The 21,635-nt window shown below is 41.2% G+C and overlaps 1 protein-coding gene across 2 annotated transcripts in view; it reads left to right on the forward strand.

The window, feature by feature from the left end:
* PLCE1 (phospholipase C epsilon 1) overlaps window positions 1-21,635 on the forward strand; it is a 298,156-nt gene that overhangs the window by 207,912 nt on the left and 68,609 nt on the right. For both annotated transcript variants that reach the window (XM_044665696.1, XM_044665697.1), the window contains 6 exons: window positions 3,628-3,750; window positions 3,837-3,973; window positions 8,015-8,253; window positions 9,221-9,282; window positions 9,381-9,546; window positions 12,249-12,356. In XM_044665696.1, the coding sequence (XP_044521631.1) occupies window positions 3,628-3,750; window positions 3,837-3,973; window positions 8,015-8,253; window positions 9,221-9,282; window positions 9,381-9,546; window positions 12,249-12,356 (835 nt within the window). The remainder of the gene's footprint in view (window positions 1-3,627; window positions 3,751-3,836; window positions 3,974-8,014; window positions 8,254-9,220; window positions 9,283-9,380; window positions 9,547-12,248; window positions 12,357-21,635) is intronic.

The raw sequence follows: 21,635 nt of genomic DNA on the forward strand, positions 1-21,635 counted from the left end.
CCTCCTCTCCTCTCCTCTCCTCCTCTCCTCTACCCTCCTCTCCCCTCCCCTCCCCTCCCCTTGTCTCCTCTCCCCTCTCCTGTCCTCTCCTCTTCTCTCCTCCACTTCTCTCCTCTTCTCCTCTCCTCTCCAGGTTTGCCATCTCCTCTTTCAGCAGATTAAGGCAAACAAAGGTCTGGTGACTGGCCCAGCATCACCCAGCTGGTCAGTAGCTGAGGTCACATTTGAACTCAGGCCTTCCTGACTCCAGAGCTGGTGCTCTAACCACTGCCCCATCAAACTGTCCTTATTGCCTATTGATCATTATCCCCAAATCTGCCCCTACCTGCACGAGGAGCCTCCCTTTTATCAATGTTTTTAGTCTTTTTAGATAACTGGTCATCATCTAGTAGTCACAAAGCCAAAGGAAAGAAAAATTTCACTACATGTTATTTGTATTATTATAAAAATGTATGTCAAGGGAATATGGATACATTAAACGCTATTTCCCCATTGACTTCAATATAATTCTGAAGGTTAGTTTCTATAGGAAGAAATGATCTCAGATATTAAAAGAAAGAAATAACGAGAAACCTAAAACCGTCCCGCCCGGCCTTCCGGAGCACAGTCTGCGCCTCTGCTTTTCCCACGCGCCCTTGCCAAGCGTTAGGCCAACACAGCCGAGCTTCCTTCCTTTTCTGCCTGCTCCGCTGCTTCACGTCACGGGCTGCCCCTCCGGCCTCCGCTCCTTTGCCTTTAGATTGCTGAGAGCAGCAGCATGCCAGGCCTCTTCCAGGCTAAAAGGAAATCCTGTCCGACCGCCCGTCCGGCAGACCTCAGAGCCCTGCCGGGGGGACACGGCGCTTTGCAGCTCCAGGCCTGGTTCCTCACTTACAAAATGAGCTCGTCCTTCCCCGCTGCGAGTCCCACAAAGGCGAATGGTGGAAGAGCGGACAGAGCCTGCTCCACGCAGTCAGCCGCTCCCACGCTGGCCGTTTGGCCATGAAGTTGCCTTGTGTGTCAGCAAGGCGCCCCGGAGAGCCACGTCGTGGGGAATTCTCTTCCTGGGGATGACCCAGGCCAGAGAGCAGCAGAGGGCCGCCGGGATGGGCACGGCCCACGCTCGGGCCTGTGAGGCCTGGAGGAAAGGATTAGAACCCGAGACAAAAAGGGGGACAGTGACAGCCGGCTTCTGGTATTCCAAAGGCAGTATGTGTGAGAGACAGACACAGAGACAGAGAGACAGACACAGACAGACAGACAGAGAAACAGGCAGACACAGACAGACAGAGCACTCTTTTTTGGGGGGCCAGAAAGAACGCCACCACAGGCAATAACTCCCCACCTAGTGGGCTTCCCCTCCCTGGAGCAGAGGCCTCCGTGTAGGCCCAGGCTGGGCCCCAAGTTGGACAGGGCAGAAGAGGCTCTGGGGTCTGAGCAGGCCCAGGGACACGGAGATGGAAGCCTCGCCGAGGGCTGGCACAGCCTGGCCGCCTGTCAGGGAAGAGGCTAGACTTTGAGGAAAGGCGGGGCACGAGGCCTTCGGGAAGAACTTAGAGCAGCTGGTCAGTCTTGGGGGAGCGAGAAGGAGCCGAGCAGCCCAGAGTCCGCGTTAAAGCTGACACACTGCAGGGAGACGGTGGGTCAGGAGACAAGGGGCGTCCTTGGTACGCACAGGCCGGGCTGGGGGATCTGGCTTTGAGTTCTGTTTTGGACATAGACTGCCCAGGTGACCTTGAACTGAGTGATGAGCCTCTCTTTCCCCATCTGTCAAGTGGGAATCCGGTTAGCATCTGCTTTAGAGAGTTGTTGTCAGGTTCAAATTTGATCATATATTTAAAATAGTTTTAAAAACTCGCCTTGTAAGCTATTCCGCTGGTACACAGGACCATGACAACGGAGTCATTTTTTTTTTTAAAGTTTAAGCTCATTCGGTCAATCTTTGTGCTCTGCAGCAGCGAGGCTGTTAGAGTTACCATGTAGAAAGATTATGCTAATTCCTGTAATTACAGACTGTAGTGAGACTTTAATTCAGTTGAGCAAATGTAGTGAGTTCCTCCTCCCTGGAGACAAGACTATTCTAAGAATGAGGGCGATATGAAATTGTGAGGTCTATTCATTGAACAGAAGTCTGGTAGGGAGATAAGAATCTCAAACTTCTGGTGAAGCAACATAGCTTTTTGTCAAACCAGTTGTTTGCACCCATATCGACCAAAGATTTTAGTTTTTACTGGTTATTAAAAATTAAACTGGATGAGTTAATTGACTGTTTCGACAGATATAGCCATGGTATGATGCTATGTGTGTAGGTATCTTAATGACTTTCTGAGCAGCAGGAAACCTGCCTTTACTTACATCACTTAAAATCTTGCTTTCACATCTGGCCTTAAATCTTCGAGAGCCCTGATTGACCTGGGTACAAGTAGCTGAGCTATGGACACTCTTTTCTGAACTGAAAAGGATTGGCGGTTCATCATAATTAGCCCAAGGATGAAGCATGTTTATTAGTCTTATTATTTCAAGATTATCAACATTTTTAGTGCAGATACCAGTAATTAAGGTACTAAGAAACCTTAGAGTAAAGAACAAAAGTGGATCAAAATCAAGTTTTTTTACAAAAGATAAAATATTGTTGAGTTTTTAGTATGTAAATCATGAAGCTCTACTTTAATAGAATTATTCCTTTTGTGTCATAAAAAATTTTGTTAATTAAGAGCTTTCCATCCCTCTTCAGTTGACTTCCTATATCTAAAAGACTATCATATGGGGGCAGCTGGGTAGCTCAGTGGATTGAGAGCCAGGCCTAGAGACGGGAGGTCCTAGGTTCAAATCCGGCCTCAGACACTTCCCAGCTGTTTGACCCTGGGCAAGTCACTTGACCCCCATTGCCTACCCTTACCAATCTTCCACCTATAAGTCAATGCACAGAAGTTAAGGGTTTAAAATTAAAAAAAAAAAAACAACTAGAAAAGACTATCATAAATAACTAATAAAAGAAAAATGGTAAGAGAAATGAAAATCAAAGCAACTCTGAGTTTTGACCTCATACCCAACAAATTAGAGCTGAATATAATGTTGAAGGAGCTACTGAAAAATAATCATAATTCCAAATTGTTTTCCCAAATGATGCACCAATTCCCAGCTCCATCAATCATTCTGAAAACAAATATGAAATTATGCTGTAAAAGTGATTAAACTGATCATACTTTCTGCCATAAAAAACAATTAAGAATTGATGTGGGTTGAAATGAGCAGCAATAGGAAATATATGACAGGATGACTATATAAAAACAGATTCTCCCCCCCAAAATATCTATTTTATAAATTATGTTGACCTAAATTTGACCTAGGAAAGGAACTGAAAAAAATGAATCTCACTATATTCATTATATTGGTGGAAGACTGTGGTTGTGAATTATTACATTATAAACACTGTTAGCTAGTTTAGCCAAATTGCTTTTTTTTCTTTCTTTTTTAATCATTGTTACAAGCTCACTAAGTCAGGAAAGAGGAGGGATATGTTTGGAAATTATTGTGCTGTGAAATCAAGAGGCATCAATGAAAATAAGATAATTTTTTGAAGATAGTCTGCTAAAAACAATAATATCTATGTCTTATGTAATTAGAGTAATTTTTTTTTTATTCTAGTACATGGAGCAGCAGTAGTTGGCATGGCCGAGTGAAAGGTGGACTGAAAGGATTTCAAAATTTCATGGTTTCGGATAGTAGCATGAGTTTTGTGGAATTTGTAGAGCTCTTCAAATCGTTCAGGTAGGGAATAATTTATTATTTTCTGTTTCCACATCAAACATCTTATAAAATACTAATTACAAAATACATATTATTCTTCTTCTCAGTGTACGAAGTCGGAAGGACCTCAAGGATCTCTTTGATGTTTACGCTGTGCCCTGCAGTCGATCAGGCTCTGATTCCATCCCACTCTATACAAACCTGAGAATTGATGAAAATACCAGCGGCCTTCAGCCTGACTTAGGTTAGTTCTGATGTTTTTAAATACACTTAAGATAACAACACAGTTCCTTACTCGAAAATTATTTTTAAAATTTTTTGCATATGTAATAATTAGCAAATTATTATCTACTAAAAATGAAATTAAGTAATGCCTAGAAAATCACAGGCACATCGTTGACATAGGTGAACTAAAATGCTCAGAGGAGGGGCGATGAACCCCCGGATTCCACGAGTGCGCCACTTCCTGCCTCGGGGCTGACATCTCTTCCACAGCATCTGTCCCTCAGAAGGTGGTGGCAAGGCTTAAATGGCGAAGGCTTGAGACCAGCACAATCATTTCAATGGTGGAGGGAACTCTTGGCTAAAGAAACTCCCCCTCCATGGCAGGGCAGCACGTTCTCTGAAACTTTTAGCCTTAGAGTTGCCCAGAGTAGGACGAGGTTACGCAGCCAAGAAGTATCCGTGCGGACACTTCAAGCCAAGGCTGGAGGCCGTTCTGCTGTTCTCTAGGCACTGCTGTCTCTCGGGCCTTCACGTTGCACGTTGCATTTTGATGCCCCCTCTTTGACCACAGCATAGACGTAGGGACTGGACCTGTCGTTCCATTCGTGCAGAGAACTTCTGGACGAGGACATTCCTTCTACCGTGTGGATCTGTACCTTTTCCAGAACTGTCTCTGCTGACACATCTGAGCTGTGCGAGCCTGAGCAAGTCCCCTAAGCCTTCCTCGTCTCTAAGATGAGAGAGCTGCGCTCCCCCCGCTCTAACTCGGAGGGCTCCCATGTTTTGATTGAGAATAGAATACAGTCAAAAGTGTTGTAATGAAATCCTGGGACAAGATGGACATCACTTTGAGTGACAAGACCGGCAGTTGAAGACCTTGGAATGTACCCAGGTGCCGTGAGCCAGGGCAACCCTATAAATACCCACCAGGCACAGCCCAAATCGGCTCAGTCTGGAGCAGAACTTGGGAGGTGGGAGGTTGAGAAGGAGGGTAGGCCTGTACCTGCAACCCAGCTGTTTTACTGAGAGAGCTAGAGAGCCATTACAACCATCATCATCCTTAGAGCTGAGAGAAAACAGTATGACTGTCATTGCAAGAAAATCATCAATAGCCTTCCCTAATCTTTGGCTCGGCTCTGGCCAAGTCAGGCCAGAGTTAGTGAGAGGGTGAAGAACCTCCAGTCTCTACCTGACCTAGCAATCTCCATAGCTTGATCATTTGTTTAGGCAACTAGCAATAGGGTTTCCAAATCCTCCGTCCTTTCCCTTGTTCCTAACCCCATTAACTAGAATTAAATTTAGAGTTTTGTTACAAAGTACCTTTCCTGAGTGGTGAATATATCTGAGCCCTTGGGAAGGGGAGTCAGTCACACAGTCCGATCCACAGCGTTATCCGATCAGCGCACCAATAGCCCTTATCAATAATCATTCCAAGCCCAGGGTGAGGAACTAGAGAAGTTCACTATACATACAACTTCTCAGAGATTCCCTGCCTGGGCAGCTGTTAAAAGGGGACAGCCAGCAAGCTCAGTCCAGCCTTTCTGCCAGCAGCACCTACACTGAGGCCTGTGGGGGAGAGGGCGTTCTCTCTCTCTCTCTCTCTCTCTCTCTCTCTCTCTCTCTCTCTCTCTCTCTCTCTCTNTCTCTCTCTCTCTCTCTCTCTCTCTCTCTCTCTCTCTCTCTCTCTCTCTCTCCCTCATCAAATCCAATCCAGCGTTTCAGGTCCTCGTTATCCTCCATAACAAAAGCAGGAGAAACTATTCCTATAATAGAGTAGATGCTGTTAACAGTGTAATGTGAAAATATATGGCTTGACCAAGTTCCCTTTCATCCTTTAAATCCAGGATCTGTTTATACCTGTAAGTGTGGCAATGTTCCACCTTCCCCCTTGCCACAAAATACTAAGTTGTATAAAAATTCAATGATCCATTATGCCTCCCCTAATACAAAGGATTCACTGATACGAGTAAACATTCATTCTTTCCTATTGCTAATTTTAGTCATTGATTTTTTGTCTTTTAAAAGCAGTAAGAAGAGGAAGCTAGGTAGCACAGTGTATAGAGCACTAGGCCTGGAGTCAGGAGGTCCTGGGTTCAATTCTTCCCTTAGATACTTCCTAGCTTTGTGACCTGAGGCAAGTCACTTAACCCTAATTGCCTAGTCCTTGCCACTCTTCTGTCTTAGAATTGATAGTTAGGCTAAAGCAAAGGGTTGTTTTTGTTTTTTAAAGCATTTAGAAAGCTGAATTTATCTGTATTATCCTTATGTAACTTCACTTCTCTGGATGATGAACATGAGTTTGGATTAGATGGTTTCTTGGGTCCTTTCTAGCACCATGGAAAGAAGTAAAGAAAGGGAAAAAAGGAGGAAACAAGTATTTTATTAAACATCTACCATGTCAGACATTGTATTATCTTGTTTAATCCTTACAACAATCTTGGGAGGTAGAGGCTAGTTTTTGTTTGTTTGTTTGTTTTGGTAGATGCTATCTTATCGCCATTGTAAAGATGAAGAAACTGAGACAGATAGAAGTTAAGCGACTTGCCCAGGGTCACACAGCTAGTAGCAAGTGTTTGGGCCCATATTTGAACTCAGATCTTTCTGACTCCAGACCCACCACTATCCACTGCACCACCCAGCAGCCACGTTCTATGATCTCTTGAAATAAGCATAACTACATTTTTTAAAAATTTTTATTTTTTAAACATTTATTAATATTCATTTTTAACATGGTTACATGATTCATGCTCCTACTTTCCCCTTCACCCCCCGCGCTCCACCCACCCATGGCCGACGCACATTTCCACTGGTTTTAACATGTGTCATTGATCAAGACCAATTTCCAAATTGTTGATAGTTGCATTCGTGTGGTCGTTTCGAGTCCACACCCTCAATCATGTCTGCATCAGCCCATGTGTTCAAGCAGTTGTTTTTCTTATATGTTTCCTCTCCTGCAGTTCTTCCTCTGAATATGGGCAGCATCTTTACCATAAATCCCTCAGAGCTATCCTGGGTCATTGTATTGCTGCTGGTACAGAAGTCCATTACATTCGATTTTACCACAGTATATCAGTCTCTGTGTACAGAGTTCTTCTGGCTCTGCTCCTTTCGCTCTGCATCAGTTCCTGGAGGTCTTTCCAGTTCACCTGGAACTCCTCCAGTTTATTATTCCTTTTAGCACAATAGTATTCCATCACCCGCATATACCACAGTTTGTTCAGCCATTCCCCAATTGAAGGGCATCCCCTCATTTTCCAGTTCTTTGCCACCACAAAAAGCACAGCTATAAACATTTTCATAAAGTAAAAATACATATGATTAAAAAAGACAGGGAAGGTCATTACATCCTGATTAAAGGCAGTATAAACAATGAGGAAATAACACTGCTCAATAAGTATGCACCAAGTGATATAGCATCCAAATTCATAAAGGAGAAACTGGCAGAGCTCAAGAAGGAAATAGATAGTAAAACCATAATAGTGGGAGATCTAAATATTCCTCTTTCAGATCTAGATAAATCAAACCAAAAAATAAATAAGAAAGAGGTAAGAGAGGTGAATGAAGTCCTAGAAAAATTAGATTTAATTGATATGTGGAGAAAAATAAATAGGGACAAAAAGGAATACACATTCTTTTCAGCATAACTACATTTTAATCAAACATATTATTATTTTAATAAGATAGATTAATTATGAAAGGAAGAGGAACCGGTTTTGAAGGAGAGAAATAGATATAGATTCCCCACATGTTTGAAAATGTCATTTGTCACTGAATGCCAAAATCTCCCACAGATTCTCCCATTCCATTCCTGTCTCCGCCTTCTTGCTATCCAAGTGTTTGCTGGATGGTCCTAGCAGGACAGAAGCGTCTCAAGAGCTGGGACGGTTTTGCTTTGTTTCTGCTCGATTCCGCACTGGCTTATAGACGTAGCCCTTAAGCGTGGCCCCAGAAAGTTCATAGAACCATCTCTGGAGCCGGCTGAGAACGCCCCCCACCCGCAGCCCCTCGGCCTTCTTGCCTGGGGATTGCGCTCCAGGGTGACAGCTTCCTTCTATTTCAGATCTGTTAACCAGAAACGTGTCCGATTTGGGCTTGTTCATTAAGAACAGGCAGCAGCTCTCAGACAACCAGAGGCAGATATCGGACGCTATCGCAGCGGCGAGCATCGTGACCAACGGCTCTGGCATCGAAAGCACCCGGCTCGGGGCCTGCGGGGTCGGCATCCTGCAGCTGAACGACTTCCTGGTGAATTGCCAGGGGGAGCACTACACCTACGACGACATCCTCAGCATCATTCAGGTGGGGGTGCCCGAGGCCCGGAAACTCCTGGTCCTAGCACAGGGCCTGCTCCATAGGGAGCACGTACTGAAAGCACCCCACTTCATTACCAGGACCCCAGCCTATGTCTTAGTCCACGAGACTTCTGTGTACCTCTTCAGAAATTAATTAAAATTCAGTCATATTTGGGGGCAGCTGGGTAGCTCAGTGGAGTAAGAGTCAGGCCTAGAGACAGGAGGTCCTAGGTTCAAACCCAGCTGTGTGACCCTGGGCAAGTCACTTGACCCCCATTGCCCACCCTTACCAATCTTCCACCTATGAGACAATATACCGAAGTACAAGGGTTTAAAAAAAAATAAAAAAAAATAAATTCAGTCATATTTGATACTATAAGATGATGAGGTATTTAGATTTAATTAGTAAGAAGAGTCAAGGATTAGCATAAATTTGGGATGGAATGCCCACTTGTGGATAATGTGATCCGTCCAGACTCTTAACTGTCTTTGTCATTGATCAACAATCAATCAGCCATCAGGGATAACAATGTGACTTGGTAATTGAGACAATCAATCAAATATAAGTATTTTTAAAAAGACCTACTATATGCAGTAACCTAAGTGAGACGTAATAAGGACCTGAAATGAAGAGAAGAGTTCAAAAGGTGGCTAATAATTTGGAATTGCCTTTTAATTATTTTTATTATTCATTATTGTATTATCTTTCAAAGAGTTTTTTTGTTTTTCATTCCTGTAGGTATAACCACATTCTTCTCAGGTTTTTTAAGTAGAATACTGATGTAATAAATGCACATATCATTTTTTCTTTCTTATTAAAATCTCATATTTTGCCATGTATATGCTTTAAAATTCAGATTTGGGGTTCAAAAATTTCAGATTGAATGTAGTACAGCTTTAAAAATTAAAACATGTGTTATTTATTATGCTTCTTCTCCTTGTTCCAAATGACATAATCTTTGTGTCCCCTGCAGAAGTTCGAGCCTAGCATGAGTATGTGTCAGCAGGGTCTAATGTCATTTGAAGGATTTTCCAGGTAATTGAAGGGTTTTTCTTTTATGATTATTTCTTCTTAACTATTACTTGTTTAGGGCTTTTAAATATTCATGGTAAAATATAATTGTTTTGACATAGGTTTCTGATGGATAAGGATAACTTTGCATCACAAAATGATGAATCACAGGAGGATGTTAAAGAATTACAGTTCCCACTCTCCTATTATTACATTGAATCTTCACACAATACATACCTCACAGGACATCAGCTTAAAGGGGAATCATCAGTGGAACTATATAGCCAGGTATGCAGAATTTAACTTAGAGCATGGTCTTCATTATGAGATTATTTTTTTGTCTAATCAAAGATCATTTAGCTGAAACTTAGCTTCTTTAAAAATGTTGCATATTCTAGGCCATTGCATATCAAGTCTAGAGAAACATGTGTGGGAAACTGCTTATGCACATAGTTGTTCTAGTATTTTTCCTGATCTATACTTAAGCTTTATTCTTAAAAAAAGAATAAAAAAGCATTTGTCTTAGATTCATGGCTTTTAGATACTAGTTTGTCTGCCCTACCCTTCTAAAATTAGACTTTCTCATGGGAAAAATATCCAATAGTTTAGTTAAATGTTAAATAAATCATTATATTGTAATGGCAAAATAGAAAATGCAACTTTAGTAAAATTTTACTCCAAGAATATTGTTTGTTTTGTTTTATACTTTGTTAGACAATCTAATTACTATATTAACTAGTTTGAAAAAAAATTTTTTTGTGTAGAGGACTCTGATTCCCTAGAATTACTATGTAACCTTTAGAAACTCACTTCACATCTCTGCTCCTCAGCTACTTTATCTGTAACAAGAAAAAGACTAACTGCTCTCTAGGGATCCTTCTAGCTTTAAATTATCTGTAACCTAAGTCTATTCATATAAAGTCATTTAACATAAAATTTCCCATTAATTTTCATTACAAAATTGAAGGCTGTGTTGTTAAAGAGAAAAAAAAGTCGTCTAAGATACCAAAGTAGAGCTGACGTGTCGGGCTGTGTTTATTACTACCTCCATTTGCCTGTGACAGCAGCCACCAAAACATGGGGCTACTCCCTGGCCACATGCTGAACTTTGCCCTGCGGCTTCAGCCCCCACTGACCCAAGGAAAGTGACCCAGGCTGCCTTCACACTGCATAAAGCATGACCAGAACTCCCCTCCGCCAGGAAGCCGCACAGGCGCTTGTCCTGTACGAGATGAAGCCACCATCTGTCTCTGTTCTCCGCTCTGCTATTTCTCCTTCCTCTTCCTGCCTGGCTGGAGGAAGGCGTGTTCTGGCTTCTGCTCCTGAGAATGGGGTGATTCCCCCATCAGGCAGCCCTGGCTTATATGGCAAAGGCCTGGCCCGGCCTCACTGAGCCATTGCTTTTTCAAGGTTGCCTTTCATTAGCCTCCTACCTTTAAATTGTTCTGATTTCCCCCTTACCTGCCCTAGTAAACGTGAGATGCTTAACAGATCACACGAGACACACTCAGGAGTTTGCTCTTTCTTATGTGTTTAGTAAAAGTCCACTCCACACACAGACCAGGAGTGCTCCATTCAGCGCTCTACCACAGCGTCAGGGTGGAAGGAGCCACATGTTCCAGGTATAACTGTTTCCCTTGATCTTAGCCAGAGAGAAAAGGAAGAAATGACTCCCTCTTGTAGTCTTAGTCACCCAGTCAGTTTTTAAGTGCTTTGTCAGTAAAATAGAAGAGCAAAGAGGAAGATGTATGCGGACATCAAAATTTCATTGTGGTATTTCTGAGCATCATCTTTAGCATTAGGGTTAGACCTTTTCTTTCATGGGAAGAGACGTCATGGACATTGATTAACCATCCCATTTATTACAAGCTCCTTCTCTACCATAAAACTAAATCTCTATTTTTTCACCATGTCAAAAACTTTAAAGGTTCCATCACAAATAGATTTGTGTGAAAGTTGTTGTACTCCAGCTCAAATTACAGAGTAGTAGCCACAGCATTTGCAACAAGAGCAATATGTTGTGTGAGGAGACCCTAAAAGTGTATATTCTAGATTCTTCTTCAGAATTGGTGACATAGAAGATAGTTTTGGGCACTACTTCCTTTTAAAATTAATACATCCATTTAACTAGCTGGATAAATTAAGTTTATATATTATGTAATTGGCTACACTCTTTTAGTGAACCAGTCAGGTCCATGTAAATATAAAGTCCTGTACTTATGTTTAATATTGTATTTGAGCTCTAATGATCATTTATTATCCAAAATCACACTATGACTCCACAATGTGATAGGAAAGCCCCCAAAAAAGTCAATAAGATTTTGAGTCTCACTTTACTCTGACCTTCTGAGACCACATCTAAAGCATTGTTCAATTCTAGGCATCATATTTTAGGAAAGACATTGATACGCTGGAAACCATTCAGAGAGCAGCCAAGAATGTGAACATTGAGGTCTTGCCATGGGAAGATCAGTTGAATGAATTGGAAGTGTTTACTGTGGGGGACTTCACAATTTTAGATTGTCTTTAAGAGTCTGAAGGGTGGAAGGACTTAAAAGATTTGGATATGCAAGATGGATCAACTTGTTCTGTTTGACCGCAGAGGGCAGAACCAGATGCAGTGGGTAGGAGCAGGAAAGAGATAAATTTAAGCTTACTTTCCAACAAAGAAAAAAACAATTAGAAATATACAAAAGTAGAATGAGCCACCTTGAGATATTAGATTCCTACTAATTAAAAATTTTCAGCCATGCTATAGGACTCCTTGTTGACCATGTAGAACTGTAGTGGAGATTCGTTGGGATTGTGGATTGTGTGAGTGATGATTTCCCCTCCAATTCTAAAATTCCATAATGTACTAGGTTTAGTGTTTTATCTCGACTTAAGTTCTCTCATGAACTTGTTTCCCCATCGGTATAACGAACAGATTGAACTGAATTGGTTTCAAGATACCTTCCAGTTCTGAGTCCTGTGGTTTTATGATCTTACAGGTCCTCTTACAAGGCTGCCGAAGTGTAGAACTAGACTGCTGGGATGGTGATGATGGGATGCCTATCATTTATCATGGACATACACTCACTACTAAGATTCCCTTCAAGGTAATTTCTTATCTCTTCAAGGTAATCATTTTTAAATGAAGTCCCAAAAAGCATCATGTTTTTATACTACTTTTAAGCATACTGGTGGCTCTTCAAAATACCATCTTTGATTATTCATCAGGTAAGAGCACTTGCTGCAGTTTTCTCACATTCTCAAGCATTTAAGTGTCAGGAAATCCAGGTTTCTATATCAATTTACAGAATTACATATTACTTTGGCAGGCAATACGAAAGGTGATCTAATACATAAACATATTAGGTCCAAGTATAAAATAATAAGAAATGTATGTCTACATATGCAAGAGAATTATCACTTTACATCTCAAGTATAACTTATAGACATGAAGATCTTAGAGTAGCTCATTTAACATCAGTGTATCAGACTTTTTGTTTTGTAGAACATCAGGTTACATTATGTGTATATAAGACAGAGTTGATCATTTTTAGACCTGCTTGAAGAGTGAAGACTTTGATCAAAGTGTTTTCTTTTCTTCCATATCAATAATTAGCTACCTTGAGATTTTTTCTTCTTGTATTTTTATGTGCAAGAATCCTATTTCCCTAAGTAGCCTGTAAGTACCCTGAGAGCAAGGACTGTATTTGTATATCTCTATAGCACAATGCTTTTACATATCGTAGAAACTCAATAAATACTTGCTGATGGGTTATGCTCAGCAAAATGATTATTTTGTATGCTCTATAAATAGAATATGTCACAACTCTCATCTAATTTTGAGGAGGGAGAAGATAATCAAATCATAGATTTAGAGTTGGAAGGAATTCTTGAGGTCATCTAGTCCAACCCTCTAATCTTTTTTTTTTTTTTTTTTTTTTTTAATTTTAAACCCCTAACTTCTGTGTATTGACTTATAGGTGGAAGAGTGGTAAAGGTAGGCAATGGGGGTCAAGTGACTTGCCCAGGGTCACACAGCTGGGAAGTGTCTGAGGCTGGATTTGAACCTAGGACCTCCCGTCTCTCAATCCACTGAGCTACCCAGCTGCCCCCCAACCCTCTAATCTTACAGATGAGGGAAACTGAGGCCAGAGAAATGTAGTGATTCTCTACATTCAATCTTGATCCTGCTCCTCACTTTGTAACTTTGGGCCAATCACTTACCCCTTCTGAGCTTCAGTTTCCCCATATGTAAAAAGAAGAGAGTGGAATAGGTTGCTTCTCATGTCGTTTCCATCTCTAAATCAGTGATCCTCTGATGCTTCTTTAAAAGAGAACTGGATCAGCCAAAGAATGGGTCTAAGATCATTTATTAGCATGGGGTGAGGAAGAAGGCTCTTCACCAGGAAGACATTCACTAGCACTGAAGCACACCACCATCGTGCCTCGTCTCCACGTCCCATTTGTGAACAACACTCTCATGGCCTTAAGAAGGCTACGTGACATCACACGCTCCATCTTCAGCTCCCCCGCTGTAGGCCATGTAGAGTCTGAGCACCATGCCTCTCCCTGGGGGTTTGGCACCCCCTTTTCCAGTCAAACACTGTAAGCCTTAAGGAAACTTTGGAGCAAAGATGCTTCTGTTTTCTTGAGGGAAAAAGACTCTAAGAACAAGCCCAGGATCTGTATCTCCATCCCTAAATATGGTACAGGCTAATTGATTGAAGATGCCATTTCTCTAGAGATGAATAATTAGGCCCATGCCGGTGCTTACCAAGTTATTCTAGTCTGCCCTATCCACAAGAACCCCTAAGTCCTGTGACTTTCCCAAATCTGTACTGTAATATGTTAAGACATCTGTTTACTCATTTTTATGTATAGTTCGTCTTTTCCAATTTGGAGAATAGTACCTGATAGCACCAAGACAACGCCAGATCATTCACAGGGCGCACATTCAAGCACGTACATGAGGATGTCTACCTTGGCTCCTTTCAGTTTATTTACCTTCCTTAAGAGTGAAACAGCCATTCACTAAATTGAGGACCTGATGCAAAAGAGATCTCAATAAAAACATTTTCATTGTAGATCATCATTGAGCACACTGCCCGTGCCTCCCCACCAGCAGCCTGCAGAGGTATCTGGGATGCTCCAACGTCTCAGACTCTTTCTGGCTGGCCATGAAAGAACCAACAGAAGCAGCTCTAGCATTCTGAACCCCTCCCCCCAATATAGATTTATTCCAAAATCAACACTTCTGTAAATCAAATTCCCCCATCCAGCTCCTGTAGGCTCTAAAGCACTGAACCTAGCTGACAAATGACAATCTGCCCTAGAAAATGAAGCTTTGTTCAGGTCTATGATACATATTCCATTCTCCCCAGACACTTGTATGACACACTCAGTGCATCGAGCCACAGTTGGGCTGCGTCCAATTTTCCATCTACCAACTATTCATTTCTAAAATGTGCTCCTCTAGAGCCCAGCTGTACTTAGATTTGATACTTTTATTCCAGCCATTCAGGGATGGGATGCCTACTACAGGAGTGCTTCCTTCCCTGGCATTTTCCATTAATAAATCTGTTCACAGGGAAAGAAACCTATAGTCTCATTTGATGGATTCTTATCCATGTAAATAACTACACTCTAGCCCAGTTTGTTACATTAAACCATACATTTTGTGACATTGTTCATTAGGGTCTGGTTTATCCTACCAATCTGTTCACTCCCCCTCCTTGTCTTGGCTAGATCAATTCTCCCTCACCCTCCTAAGTAGGAGAGCCTCTCAAGGCTTGTTCATGAACCCTGTTCTCTTCTCACTCAGCAGTCCCTCCCACAGAGATTTCATCACTGCCCGTGGGTTCAGTTATCATCTCTATGAAGATGATTTCCATGTGAGTATAATTAGCCATACTCCATGAAGCAAGGAAGCAAAGCTCTGTTCCACCCTTACTGACCATCACCCATGTGATATTGGGCAAGTCATCTAAGCCCTTCTGGCCTCATTTTCCTCTTCTTCGAGTCACTAATCCTGAGCTCCATTCTTATACAATCAGCTGCCTACTGGACATTTCTGCTGTGGGGTATCTCAGAATCAACATGGTGAAGTGAAACCTTAGCTCCAGCGTCTCTAGCTATCACCACACTAGAGATGGCTGACAGGGACACCAGATCTGAGATAGAGTAGGCGTCCTGCCCTGTGCCCTGCCTCTGCCCACAAATCCCATTCACCCACCTTCACCACTTTCTCAGGGAACAGTCATTGATAATCCTCTGCCACTTAGATCCCCTCAAAAAAACACACTATAATTCTGAATCATAAAAAAAAGCTCCCGCCCCTAGCCTTGACCCCTGACTCCCTTTTCACTTTTATATTAGCCCTATCCATCACCAGTCAGCATCCAACTCTTCCTCTACTTCTATTATGCTCTGTGGGATTTTTTTGTTTTATTTTTTTTTTAATCTTTCCCCTAAATCCATTGCTCTTCCCATTTTTCCTATTTCTGCAGAAAATATCACCATTCTTTTACTTGCCCAGTTTCGAAAACTAGGAATCATCCTCAACTCTTTATTCTTCCTCACTTAACATATACAGCCAGTTGTTAGGTGTTGTTGATTGTCCTCAGTATCTTGCGAAATCTCTCCTCTCTACAATCTTCTAAGCCCTCATCACTTTGTACCTTGACTTTTGGAGTAGCCTCCTGATTGGTTTTCTTGCAAACAGTCTTCTCTAAAATGCATCTTTTTCACAGATGTGAAATAGATATTGTCATTCCTCTGCTTAGTGGATTGTGGAAGAAGAAGGACCTTAACATAGGGAAGTAAATAAAAACAAGCAATCTTTTCTCCCTCTACCTCAACTAAATCTATTCTAGTAGAGAAGGGCAACCTCAGATTTAATTGATGAATAAAGAAAAAGCTTCTCCCTTTCTGTCCTCATTCAAAGGAAAGAGTTTCAATAAGGCCTGTTACTGGAAAAAACCTTGGTGTTCATGGCAATGGGAAACAGACAAGTCAAAATCCTAACCCAAGAGAAGGTAGATTCTGACCCAAAGAAAGATCCTGAGGCAAAGAAATGATCCTTATCTTGATCTGATCTCCAGAGTAAAGAATATCAAAGAAGTCAACCCTGAGACCTTAGCAACAAAAATGAGTAAACAAAAACAATAATAATAGAGACCTTTTTTGTCAGAAATGACCAGAAACTTCCCCACAAATTAGAAATTAGAAACAATTAGAATTCTTTGAAAAAAAAACTATTGAGGAGAAACTTGAGGAAAGGATCAGTAGCTTAATAGAAAAAATATGAAATCTTACTCTAGTTACAAACTCTCTAAAAATTAGAATGAACCAAATACAAATTAAATACTCCAAGAGACAAAATAATTAAAACAGAACTCAAGAGAATGAGGAAATAGTGGAAAATAAAAAGTCATATAAAAAATAACTCACCTGGATAACAAATAGATGATAATAACAAATGTAGCTGACATTTATGCAGCATTTACTATGTGCCAAGCACAGAATTAAGCACTTTACAACTATATCATTTGATCCTTACAAGAACCCTGGAAGATAGGTGCTATTTTTCCCATTTAAGAGAAAGGAAGTTGAGGCAAATAGGTTAAATGGTTAGTCATACAGCTTGTTAAGTATCTAAGGCCAGGTTTGAGTTTAGGTCTTCCTGTCTATGGGCTTCATGTGCAGTTCAAAATGCTACATTGTTGCCACAAATCAAGGAGAAATGAGGGGAATCATAGGATTACCTAAGATACATGAAAGAAAAAAAAAAGGAATCTGGGTATCCCATTTTAAAAATATACCGTCTCCTGAAACTTTAAAGTTAAAACTAGGAATTTCATTGCTAAAATCCATTTTCCAAATTAAAAAAAATGCTGCCAATAACTAGAAATAAGGATTTCAAATAAGGAACTACTTATCAGAAACTATATAAGGTTTATCAGTTGTGTCATAATAAAGGACTGAAGAAGATAGAAGGAGATATTCCAAAATGCAGAAGATAAAAACAAATATAACTTACCCAACAAAATTGAGGATAATCTTTAAGGGGGGAAAAATAGATCTTCAGTGAAACAGAAAACTTTCAAAGATCCTTGATGAAAAGAGACAGACCTGGATAAATGGAATTAGACTAGAAGAATGAGCAAACAAAATCAATCTCATCATAAAAAATGCTGTCATGGTGAGAAGAACACTAAAATGCAAACCCAGAAGAAAAGATTGACTCCAAAATAGCTACAAGTAAAACCTCAAAGAGAAACACTGCTTGGAAACCATTTTAACTAGAATTACTTACTTGATACTTAAATAAATAAAGCAAGAGTTTAAGAGAAGGATTTTTTTTAATTTTAATAAATGAATTGAATGCCAGAGGGAAAAAATAGAAGAAATGAAAGCTATAGAAGAAAATTAGAAAGAGACAGCAGCATGGCACATGAGGTAGAAAAGCCTTTTCTAGGCAACAAGCTCCTTGAAAATTAGAATGATATAAACTGACGCCAGTGACTCCTGAGTCAACAAGAAATATTTCTTATGAGCCAATAACTATTTAATTTTTTAAATAAGATTTATTTTCCCCAATTACATGTAAAAAAAATTTAATGATCTTTTTTTAATTGAATTTGAAATTCTCTCCCTCCCTTATTCCTTCCTATGCCTCTCCCCTGCCTGAGACAGTAACCTGATACAGATTTTGTATATGCGTTCATATTATTCATTTTTCCATATTAGTCATTTTGTAGAAGAGAGATCTCAAACTAAAAAAAAGTCTCTAGAATTGTCTTTGGACACTGTGTTGCAGAGAATAACTAGGTCAATCAAAATCATTCATCAAAAAATATTGTTACTGTATACAATGTACTTCTGGTTCTGCTTATTTCACTTTGAATCAATTCATATAAGCCTTATCAGTTTTTTCCAAAATCATCCTGCTTATCATTTCTTATGGCACAATAGAATTCCATTGCAGTCATATACCAAATTTGTTCAGCCATTCCCCAATTGACAGACAATCCCTCAATTTCCAATTCTTTGCTACCTCAAAAAGAGCTGCAATGAATATTTTTGTACAAATAAGTCCTTTCCTTCTTTTTTTAATCTCTTCAGGATGCAGACCTAGGAGTGGTATTGCCAGATCAAAGAGTTTGCAAAGTTTTAGAGCCTGTTGGGCATCAGACAACAAGAAATATTAAAAGAAAGTCAAACAATTTTAAAAATAGAAGAAAATTTGTGATATCTCATAGCAAAAAGTGACTGACCTGGAAAACAGTTCAAGGAGAAAGAATTTAAGAATCATCAGACTACTTGAATGCCATGATGACCAAAAAAAGGGCATAGACATTATATTTCAAGAAATCATGAAACTGTGCCCAGATCTCCTAGAACTAAAAATAAGAAAAGTGAAAATAGAAAGAATTCACTGATTATCTGGAAGAAACCTCAACACAAAAATTTCCAAAAATCTTATAGACAAAATCCAGAGTTTCCAGGCCAAAGAAAAAATTCTGCAAGTAGCCAGAAAGAAAGAATGCAAATACCCAGGCACCACAGCCAGAATTACCCACAATTTTGCAGCTACCACTGTAAAGGAATGAAAGCTTGGAATATGTTATTCCAGAAGGCAAAAAGTCAAGGCTTACAACCAAGTATAATTTACTCCACAAAACTTACTATAATCCTTCAGTGGACAAAATGGATCTTTAATGAAATAGATTTCCAAGCATTCCTGATGAAAAAGGCCAGAGCTGTGTAGAAACTTTAATGTTCAAACATTGCAGACAAAAGAAATATTAAAAAGTAAATGTGAAGAACATTCATAAGGGACTAAGTAAGAATAAATGCCTTTCTAACATGGGTAGATGATATAAATGTCCTGTATGAACCTTAGCAACATCAGACATCATGGAGAGAGTCATATTAGACAGAAGGCTTAAGAGTGATTCTCTTATGACTTAATCCTACAAGAATGAAAAGGAAAGGAAAGAGGAATACACTGGGTAGAGAAGGAGGAAGGTAAGGGAAAAGGTTAAAGAAAATCATCTCATAATTGGGGTGAGAAAACAGAAGTTTATACAGGCAAGAGGAGGTTGGGGAGTAGCTGACTCCTGAATCTCCTAGTTCACCTGATTAAAGGAGGGAAGAAAATACATAGTTGGGTACAGAAATATCTTTCACTCAGCAGGGAAATGGGAGGAAAAAAACAAAGGGAGAATTAGAGGGAGAGTATATTAAAGAAAGGATTAGTGCTAAACAGACTAACTCTAAGGATGTACAGAAATACTTATAGCTCTCTTTTGAGGTGGCAAAGAATAGAAATGTGAAGGAGTGCCTATTATTTGGGGAATGAACAAACAAATTATAGAATATGTGATGGAATATTTTGGGGGAGTAAAAAAGGGCATGGTTTAAGAGAAACCTGGGGAGACTCATATAAACTGATGAGCAGAACTAGAACTAATAAAATGACAATAAATCATAGACAAATAACTTTGAAAGACTTAAGAAATCTGATGTGGGTTATGATGCCCTCCACTATCACATTCCCTGCTCTGCCATCCTCTAGCCCTCCTCTCCAGGCCTTTCCTCTAGCTGTCCCTCCTTAACTCTTCCTCCCACTTCCCTTGATTCCTTCGAATCCCGGCTAGGAGAAGCCTTTCCCCATTGCTCTTAATTCTGGTGCCCTCTCTCTTTTATCCTGAAAGCAAATAAGGCACAGGGCACTAGAGGGGAGCTCCCGAGGGCACACACTTCTCTTTCCCCCTCTATATCCCCAGGGCTTTGCACAATGCCGGCATACACCAGGGATGATCTTTCATAATACAATGACTTCAAAGGACCAATGATGAAAGATACTGTCAGCCTTCTGACAGAGCAGTAATAAATTTAGGGTGCAGAATGGGACGCCCACAGTCTGTCTCTTTCTCTCCATATCTGTGTGTGTACTTATATGTAGATATACATATGTACATGTATAAAATATACATTCATATAGCCAAAGAGGAAATTTATTTTTCTTGGCTCTGCATATTTGTGACAAGGAATTTCTTTTTGATTTCTCCATGGGGCAATCTGTAAATGAGTGTAATATAAAACAAACCATCAGGGAAAAGTAAAAACCAAAAAAATGAATTTTTTAAAAAAGAGGTTTTAGTGACTCCTCACTGCTGACCTAGTAAAGTATACCGAAGTATAAATGAACCCTCAGCATCCCTCAGTGAAGTAAGGCCAGTGGCCTCCCTCTCTAGGACCAGGACTTGATCAGGCCTCCAAGACGATGTTGGTAGCGGGTGAAAGGATTATTTCTCATACAACAAAGGATTAGGGCAGGAGCATTAGGGAGCAGGTTCCCTGACTAGGAAGACCCCGCTGGCCACTCCCTCCGTTTCCCATTGAGGCACTGGCTAAGATCCCCAGCCCCACCGGCTCTGCCTCACTCGTCCACCCTCCCGGGGGGTCACACGGTGGCCAGTTCAGCCCAGCCGGCACACCAACACTGCGAGGATGAGCTCAGGCTAGTCGTTATATGGCTCTTCTTCCATTTACTCTTCTTAGTGAGGAAAGGTACTTCCAGCACGTGTAACCGCTTCACCGCGGGTTTTATCAGGGCAGGAACAGCAGAGGTCAGCGTGTTCTCTGCCCAGCTCCTGGCCACAAAGCGCCTGTCCACAGTCGGTGCCTCTCCCGCTTTCGTCTCTGCCCCCCCTCCTTTCTGCACTGCCCGCAGGAGGATACGACGGTTTCTATTCACCCTTTAAAGCCTGACTTTGGTCGGCCTTTCCAGGGTAATCACAACTCCTCTGTTTGCTGTTCCTGTACAGAATAGTCCGTCTGCTGTCTCTGTCCACCATGCCTGGAATGTTCTCCCACCAAACGTTTAGTTCTTGGAATCCCTTCTTCCCTTCCGAGCTCAGCCCAAAGGGCTGCCTCCTCCAAGAAGCCTTTTCTGATTTCTCCTTGTCTAGTTCCTACCAGCTCTCTGAATGTTTACTTGGTACATGGTCTATGTTTACCTACATAGATGTCCTATGGCACCCCAGCCTGAAGTCAGGAAGACCAGAGTTCAAATCCAGCCTCAGACATTTACCAGCTGCGTGTCCCTGGTCAGCTCACCTGACCCTGTTGGTCTCAGATTGTCAGATGAGCTGGAAAAGGAAGGGGCAAACTACCGCAGGATGCCCCCCCCCCAGGGAGTTGGACCCCAACGAAATGACTGGGCAGCGGCCACAGAGTGAGAGCAGGACTGACCCCGGGGTTTGTTTCCCCAGCTCGGCCCATAGCGGCCTCCCCACCGTCCCCTAGACCCAGAGAGCCTTTAGGGTGGAGACGCCGCCCTGTCACCTATGCTCAGCACACTGGGGTTCCTCGAGGGC

This window comes from Gracilinanus agilis, chromosome 2, assembly GCF_016433145.1.
Source record: "Gracilinanus agilis isolate LMUSP501 chromosome 2, AgileGrace, whole genome shotgun sequence".
NCBI classification, from domain to species: Eukaryota; Metazoa; Chordata; class Mammalia; order Didelphimorphia; family Didelphidae; genus Gracilinanus; species Gracilinanus agilis.